Source organism: Marmota marmota, unplaced genomic scaffold, assembly GCF_001458135.2.
Source record: "Marmota marmota marmota unplaced genomic scaffold, marMar, whole genome shotgun sequence".
In the NCBI taxonomy this organism is placed as follows: Eukaryota; Metazoa; Chordata; class Mammalia; order Rodentia; family Sciuridae; genus Marmota; species Marmota marmota.
In genome coordinates this window covers 2,302,938-2,312,046 of record NW_026000077.1, presented here as the reverse complement: position 1 = coordinate 2,312,046, position 9,109 = coordinate 2,302,938, and the positions used below count along the sequence as shown (strand labels likewise).

The 9,109-nt window shown below is 37.6% G+C and overlaps 1 protein-coding gene across 1 annotated transcript; it reads left to right on the top strand.

Moving 5' to 3' along the window:
• Positions 1-306: 306 nt before the first annotated feature.
• Positions 307-7,716, top strand: Bcl2l15 (BCL2 like 15). The gene is made up of 4 exons (XM_015502200.2): positions 307-2,566; positions 2,846-2,967; positions 4,330-4,554; positions 5,580-7,716. The coding sequence occupies exons 1-4, from the start codon at positions 2,440-2,442 to the stop codon at positions 5,595-5,597; spliced, it is 492 nt and encodes a 163-aa protein (XP_015357686.1). The 5' UTR covers positions 307-2,439; the 3' UTR covers positions 5,598-7,716.
• Positions 7,717-9,109: the final 1,393 nt, after the last annotated feature.

Genomic DNA, 9,109 nt, shown 5'->3' with positions numbered 1-9,109 from the left:
TAGTGCAAAAGCGATTTATGATTTATTTTAAAGATTTTTTTTTTTAAGAATTTAACCTTTTATTTATGTGTTTTTATGTGGTGCTGAGGATCAAATCCAGTTCCTCACTGTGCTAGGTAAGTGCTCTACCACTGAGCTACAGCCCCAACACTAAAGATATATGTGTGTGTGTGTGTGTGTATTTTTTAAGCATTTTTAGGACTAGGTGTGGTGGCACACTCAGTATCCCAGCAACTCAGAAGGCTGAGGTAGTGAGGTAGGAGGATCCAAGTTTGAGGTCAGTCTTGGCAACTTGGACCTTGTCTTAAATTTTTAAAAATTTCAATTTTTAAAAATAAAAAGGGCTGTGGTTGTAGCTCAAAGTAGAGCTCCCCTGGGTTCAATCCCCAATACCTAAGATGAATAAGTAAATAAAAAGCAATTTCAGGTTCACAGCAAAATTTAAAGTATAGATGTTTCTCATATACTCCCTGCTCTTATATATACAGTCTTCCTCACTATTAACATCCCCAACCATATAACTGTTACAACTGATGAATTTGCCTCATCAATTATCTATCACTTGAAGTCTAGTCATCTAAATTCTTCCTTGTCATTTTTTTGGGGGTGGGGGTGGGTTGGAGGTACAAGGGATTGGACCTAGCAGGACTGAGCCACATCCCCAATCCTTTTTTATTGTTTATTTTTAAGCAGAGTCTCACTGAGTTGCTTAGGGCATCACTAAGTTGCTGAAGCCGGCTTTGAACTTGTGATGCTCCTGCCTCAGCCTCCCAAGCTGCTGGGATTACAGGAGTGCACCACCATGCCCAGCCCTCCTTGTCTTTTCATTACTTGATGGCTCATTTCTTTTTAGTGTTTAATAATATCTTATTGTCTGGATGTGTTTAATGTTTATTCATCCCTATTAATCTACTGAAGGACATCTTCATTGCCTCCTAATTTGAGCAGTTATGAATAAAGTTTTCATAAATATTTATGTGCAGGGGTTTTTTTTTTGTGTGTGTGTGTAGATATAAGTTTTCATTCCTTAAGGTAAATACCAAGGAGTGAGTTGGCTGATTATATGATAAAGTGAGTATGTTTAATTTTATAAAAAGCTCTTCCAAAGTGGCTATATCATTTTGCATTCCCACCAGCAATTAATGAGAATTCCTATTACTACATATCCTTACCAGCATTTGGTGTTGTCAGTATTCTAGACTTGGCTATTTTAATAAGCGTGTAGTAGTCATTTGTACTTTTAGTGTGGAACAGACAACAAGATTGGCTCTGATTATTCTGAGTAATTGACTTGCTATTTATGCTTGAATCTCATTAGTTAGGGCTGTTAATAATTTTATCAGGTCAGACAGGTTTAAATGATAGGGTTGTTAATAGGTTTGAGTGATGCTTCTAAGATGCAGACCCAAAATCTGGATTTAGCAAAATTAAGAATGCAGCCATCACAGGTAAGTGTCTAATCCTCAGATCTCTTAAAACAATAATGGAATTTAATCCTTCGGGAAAATTCTCTTGTTAGTGAATTTCTGTTCTCTTTCACCTTGGTCAGTAGGCCTTGGGCTAAAAGGAAGATCCTTAACATTTGATGCATACCTGACACTTAAGATAATCCCCATAACATTATTTAATTCTCACAATTTCCCTATGTTTTGTATAATCACTATTTATGATTCATCAAACATTTAAGTTGGGATTTTTCCATCTCTTAGTCATTATGTGTGCTTTCCCTTCCACCTCAAATAGTCTTAATTTCTCCTTTTTTGCCTGGTGAATCTCCTTCAGAACTCATCTCTGATGTTACCACTCTTAAGGAAGCCTTCCCAATCCCCTAGGTTTGCTTCCCTATTATAATCTCATTTTGTGTGTTATGTGTCATTTTCTGTGTTATTTGTGTCAAGTATCATTTCTTACTACATATAGGTGCTCAGTAAATAATCACTGTATGATTATGTCCAGTAAGTACTATAATCAGAAGTTGAATGTTGATCTCTTCAAAAACTTCCTTTAAATTACAATATACACAAAACCTAACAGGAAGTATTTCTTAATGAAATTACCCAAGAGACTCTTCCTCAACGTGATCTCAGATCTAAATTGGCTATCTAACAATAAAAGTTATTCATTACTCTATGTATACTGGCTAGGGTGTGATTCTGAGCTAAGGAACTGAAAGTCTTCAACAAGACTCCCCAGTTCCATTTGCTAGGCAAATGCTCTACCACTGAGCTACAGTTCAGCCCTTCTCTTAAGAGAAGTCCCACCTTTCTGATCAGCTATTTCTAAAGAAAGCTGGTGGAAAAAAGTTTCCAGAACTACAAATTCAGTTAGGAAAGTACAAGCTGTGGACACATCTGCTGGTTTACCAGTATTTCTAACTTCCTGTTGAGCTGAAAACTGCTTGTTTTGTGGAAGAGCAAAATTTAATAGCAAACATCTAAAATGAAGAGTCCCAAAACTTTTGAGGAACAAACAGAATGCATCGTGAACACTCTACTCACAAACTTCCTGAGCCCAACATTGCACATTGCCAACCGGGACCTGGGCTCCATAGACGAACCTGACTCAGGTAAGGCTCCTGACCTGAGATGGTGATTACAATGAACCAGAGAATCTGAGTGTACTTTTTTTTTTTTTTATTTCATCTTAAGTAAACTCTAAATTTCTAGCAACCCCCGAAGGGAAAGAGATTTTCAGTGAAGGTAAATTTTCTGACTACTGGTGTTGATAGCACATTGAAGTTCTTGGGGAGAAATTGTTTAAAAGACTAGAGAAGTTTTCCCCTTTGCCCAGATTCCTGATACTTATTCCATCAAGCATTGTGACCAATTTGTTTCCTCTTTCTTAGGAGAGGCTTGCTGCTTTGATGTGGCTATCATTGCTGGTCGCCTTCAGATGTTGGGTGACCAATTCAATGGAGAATTGGAAGCTCCTGCTAAAAACGTCATTGCAAAAACCATTCAGGGACAGGTCAATTGTTTACTTCTTGCTATTGTTTTTTACTCTTTTCTATTTCAAACCTCCTTTTCTTACTATATAAACTGTGACTAGGAATGTCCTGTGAAAGATTTGAGGGCTTATATTTATCTAAGGGGATACAGCAGGAAATGCCCATTGCCCATTCTTTTTTTTTTTTTTTCTTTTCTTTTTTTGGTACTGGGGATTAAACACAGGTATACTTTACCACTGAGTGATATCTCCAGTCCTTTTTATTTTTTATTTTGAAATAGGGTCTTGCTAAGTTGCTTAGGGCCTCATTAAATTGCTAAGGCTGACCTTGAACTTTCAATCCTCCTGCCTCAGCCTCCTGAGTTGCTGGGATTACAGGTGTATGCCACCACACCTGGTGCATCCTATCAATTGACACAAGATTTTATTTTGCCCCATTTTATTTTGCTTTTCCACTGTGAAGTTTACTCTTTTCCCCTGTGTAATTAATAAGTTTTATAAAGAGGTACTTTGCAACTATGTAAATATCCTATAACCCATCAAAATTTCAATCTGTTTACTTTTATATCACTACAACTTATGAATTTCCACATTATTCAAATATCCACATTACTCAACAGGAAGTTATCATCTGTTACTATCATTATTTAGATGCTCAAATTGTCTCGTATTTCTCTGGTGAGAATCCTTTTGATTAGGACCATGACTGTTTTATGTGTACCATACTTTGAGTACTTCTTTAATTTCTAGTAGAAGATCTTTACTTTCCATGCTGTCTGGAGTCATCCATTCTCCAGGGAACTGTGTTTCTTTTAATGAAAAAACGATGTTCAGAAACTTAGATCTGGGTCCCCTTCCATGTGATTCCCTTCTTAACTTGTTTGGACTTTTGACACCTTCCTCTGACCACTGTTAGTTCCCCAAACCCCGAAAGGCCATGTTTGGCTCCACCTAATGGCTTTTGGATGAAGTCATTTGGAAAGGGGAAAGGAAAGATGAAAAGGAAGAGCTTTGTTTCTTTTTTCTTTTACTTTAGAGTTGCCTAGAATTTTCTTAGTCATGCAAACAATACCTTTACAATTTGGCCTACTGTACTTTCATGTACTTAATATTTTTCTTTCAAAAGTCATTTTTCTTTCATTTTATTCATCCTAAGCAATCTGAAACCATGGATCTGATGGGCTATTTCCATGTTTTTCTAATACTCATTAAAATGTTAAAAGGAGAAAAGTTTATCCATCTGTCCCCTAATATTACTTCAGGTATCACCAATGGCACATTGGCCACTCTTTGGGAGGCACTTTCTCTACTGGATTCCTGTATTGGCAGTCTCCTGTACTTTTTGAGTGATGTACTCTACTGATAGATCCTCTCTCTCCTCAGGTAGGAGCTGTACTCCAAGACACAGTGCAGTTCCTCAGCAAGGCCTGGTGTGCTCAGGATTCCAGCCTAGTTTATGAGAGAGCCTTTCTGGCAGTGTCAGTGAAACTTTTTGAATATGTGGCCCATGTGGCTCCTGAAGTGGTGAGACAGATGGCTGTCCCCATGACGAGTATGATCAATGGGAACCAAGCCATCCGAGAGTTCATTCAAGGCCAGGGGGGATGGGTAAGTATGTTGGGGCCCCTACCTTTGCTATGCACCTGCACTGTTTGGTATTAATACCTGGGACTCTAACTATGACCCTTTTTGTAAATTGGAAACCAAGCCAGAAAACAGGCCTCCCTACTTGGCTAAAATTGTTGCCATGGGAAAGGGGAGTAGAAGAAAGCTCAGCCTGTGGGGGTTGGGCTCCGGAGTCATATTGCCTAAAGTGTTGTCTACAGACTCTATATTCATCTCCACTTCCTTCCAATAATCATATATATGAAGTATACTGTTGGTAGAGTTCTAATCTCTGCTTGGCTTCAGTCTGTTCCCTGGTGAATTTCTGGGTCTTTTTTTTCTAACATCCTTAAATGTGTTTTAATGAAATTCAGAACTTTAATATTATCTAACAAAAAAGCAGTTTATCTCATCTGTTATAGTGGTAACTAAAAGACATTCTAAGCCTAGGTCTTAGTAATTGTTGGAACCTCTGCTATCATAGAGTGTTTCTCTATTTCTAGGATGTGGGGTGAGGAGCAGTGTGTGGGGGGTGCCTATAACCTCAAGAATTTGGGAGGCTGAGGAAGGAGAATTGCAAGTTTGAGGTCAATAAGAGCAATTTAGTGAGACACTGTCTCAAAATAAAAAATAAAACTGTAACTCAGTACAGCACCCCTCAGTTCAATCCCCACCACCAAATAAATTTTTAAAAATTAAAAAACAAAATTGTTCCCTAGATTATCTACAGATCATTCACTGATTTCTTAGGAAATTTTTTTTGGGGGGTGGGGGAGATTGGGATTGAACCCAGGGGTGCTTAATCACTGAGCTACATCCCTAGCCCTTTTGATTTTTTTATTTTGAAATAGGGTCTTACTAAATTGCTTAGGCCCTCACTAAGTAGCTGAGGCTGGCTACAAGTTTGGGATCCTCTTGCCTTAGCCTCCTGAGGTTCTGGGATTTACAGGTAATGCATCAAACTCCTGACACTTAGGAAGTTTTTAAAGACCATTCTTTGACTATAGGATTTTCACTATTCTTCCTAGGAAAATCTGGAGAGCTGAAGAAGTGGAATTATTCCCCAGACCAACATCACTTCCTCTTTGACTGAACAGGGACTGATTTCTGGCAATTAAAATGGACCAAAAAAAAAAAAAAAAAAATCAAAACAACTCACTTCATCTGGCAGAATTGAACTTAGCTGAATAAGTAATTTTCTACTGATTATTAAAGTTAGGAGAAACTCCCAAAGCCTACGGAGATTTTATACTTTCTTTCTTTACATGAATTTTAATGAGATTTTGTTGAAGCAGAGACCTCCAGACACAAAGTAATGACTTGTTATGAGTAAACTTCTAGGCAACAGGACAGGCCTTTGCTGGAGATATTTTGGAGGAAACAGAGAACACTAGAAATTATTCTTTCAGATTTAGCCCTGTATTTTGGTAAGGATCTTGTCTACTAATTTTGCAATCTAAAGGGAGACTTTTGGTTGAAAAATCTTACATTATTTCAAGTTGATTTTCTCTCAAATTTATCCCTAAATTTCATGTTAATTTCACCTGAGCAGAATTAATTTTATGTATTTTAGAGGCTGAAAGCCAAAAATTGCAGTTTGTTCATTTAGCCTTTTACTAGAAAAGGTCAAAGGAAGATTAAAAATTATTGCATTTTTATTACCACAGGATGTAGGAAGTGCCAACCCACATTTAGGACTGTAGGGCCACCCCAGTTTAGATGAAGCTAGTTGCGTACCACAGAGTTTTTGTTTGTTGTTTTTTGTACTGGAGATTGAACCCTGGGGTGCTTTACCACTAAGCTATATCTGCAGACCTTTTCATTTTTTGAGACAGGGTCTTACTAAGTTGCTTAGAGCCTCACTAAATTGCTGAGGCTAGCCTCAAACTTGCAATTCTCCTATCTTAGCCTCCTGAGTTGCTGGGATTACATAAGTGATCCAATGGGCCTGGCCAGAGTTTTTAAAAGTATGGTCCACCTAGCACTTGTGAGTCTTATTAAATTGCTGATTCCCAAGTCCCACCCCTAGAAATTTTGATTTTGTAGGAGTGGAGACTGGGGCCTGGGAACCTATCATTTCAACTCCATAGGTGATTCTAATGCACATAGAGTTTGAGAACCATCACTTTAGAAAAAAAGTTGAAAAATTACAAACCATAGGCCAAATGTATCCTGCTCTTTTTCTTTTTCTTTCTTTCTTTCTTTTTTTTTTTTTTTAATAAATAAGTGTTATTGGAATGTAATGTCACTCATTTGTCTATATATTGTCTGTGGCTGCCTTAACACTACAACAATAGAGTTGAATAGTTAGGGCAGACACCATGTGGCCTATCGAGTCTAAAATATTTACTAGCTGACTCTACAGGAAAAGTTTGCTGATCTCTGCTCTAGAGCTAAATGAACATTTCTTCTGGAGTAATTTTAAACTTTGTTACAGTTCTGATAATTTCTATAAACACAGTTGTAATTAGGAATTAAACTCAAAGTTACTAAGCCCTTTTTTCAGAACTTAGTTTGAAGGTGTCTTATTTTTGTTTTTTAAATTTTTTTTAGGTACCAGGGATTGAACCCAGGGGTGCTCAAACACTGAGCCATATCCCCAGTTCTTTTTATTTATTTATTTTTTAATTTTGAGACAGGGTCTCACTAAACTGCTTAGGGCCTTGCCGAGTTGCTAAGGCTGGCTTTTGAACTTGCAATTCTCCTGCCTCAGCATTCTAAGCCTCTGGGATTACAGGCATGTGCTACCATGCCCAGGAGAGAGGCTTCAGTCAATCAGAGAGCTCTGTGGTTCCTGAGTTTCTGATTAAAGGTATATATTTCTTTGGCCTTACAAGCAAAAGTGATTGTAAGTAAAAATTATTCTATGATCTGTGTGTCTCACAGTAGTCCTTAAAAATATAGTCAATTAGTAGGCAGTCATCAGCTACAGATTCTAAAACAACAACAACAACAACAGACTATTTACTTGAATGTCAGGAAGAAAATACTGCTATATGTACTTATTAAATCAGGTGTTTGTGACTTTGGCTGAATTTTACCAAAGCTAACTACTTTCCCTCCCTCAGCCAGCCATCTCTCTGGCTTTTAAGTGCAGAGAAGTAAATATACGATTCTGTTAATATATTTTTGCTTTTCCATGTAATACTTATTTTGTCTATTCCTGGAAAAAAATCACAATAGGTTAATAATCCAGAGACAAAATTTCTTTTTTCTTTTTAGTAGAAATTAGCCATGTTTACTACCACCTAAGACAGTTGATATATATCTAAGTCCCTTATATAAAAATCAAGATGGTGAGTTTTGTGGTATTTGACCTCTTAGGCAAAAGCATAATATTTTCACTTTGACTAATGCTGTTTATGAAATAAAATTATTCTGTTTATGCATTTGAACTCAGTTTTAGCAAGTGCAATCTAAATTGGATAGTAAACTGGGCATGGTGGCACATGCCTATAATCCCAGTGGCTCAGGAGGCTGAGCCACTTTGAACTTTTGCAAGTTCAAAGCCAGCCTCAGCAACTTAACAAGGCCCCAAACAACTTAGTGAGACCCTGCTTCAAAATAAAAAATAGAAAGGGCTGGGGATGGGTCTCAGTGGTAAAGTGACGCTGGGTTCAATCCTGGTACCAAAAAAAGTCAGGCCAGCCCCTCCTTTTTCTTTTTTCCCTCTTATCATACCAGCTCCCTATTTCATCCTGTTTTGCCCCATAAAACATCAGACTGTGAATTTAGTTCCAATTATACCGCAGTGTATTGAGGTTAGAAGATACAGTGCCCCTTAAGATTATACCAGGCAAGTGGGTCAAGCAGCTCTGGCTTCATGTTGCATCTGTTGCTAGGTCATCCCATCTTAGGAAAGCTTAAGTGATTGGGCTGCTGGAAGAAGACCTTGTCTAGCTCAGAGATGATGAATGCCTTCCGATTGCCTAATTTTAACAATTTAATTTCACTGTAGGGTAATTATATGACTTTGGGCAAGTGACCTAATTCCTCTGTGCCTTACTTTCCACATCTGTAAAACAAAGATTATTTAGTAACTACTTCATAAGAATATTGTGATGGATATATGAAACAATATACTCTGTAAAGGGCTCATCTTAGTACCTGGCATAATTTAACACTGTACTGTTAGCAATTTGGAACCCCTGTGATTTGGAGTTCCTAAGGTTCTAGATTGGCTTTTTTTTCCTCCATTAATTTTGTCTCTCACATACATAAGTCAGTCTTAGAGCTTCATCTTTCACTCAATGTGAGTGATTCCTAAGTATGATTTATTTTTCTTCTTCTCAAATCCACAAACTAATGCTTATTTCTGCATGCCTTTCTTATCTCACACTCTCCTAGATTGCCATCCAACTGGCTCAGTCATTTTTACCCTTTTCCCTCTTTCGTCCTAATCATCCAGTTAATTTCCTCTTTTATTCCTTCCTGTCTTCCCTTATAATATGTGGGTCTCAGAGTCAGAAAGCATTACTCACTGTTTTTTGTTTTGCTTTGTTTTTTAACCAGAGCGCTTGCCTTGCATGTGTGAAGCACTGGGTTCAATCCGCAGCAC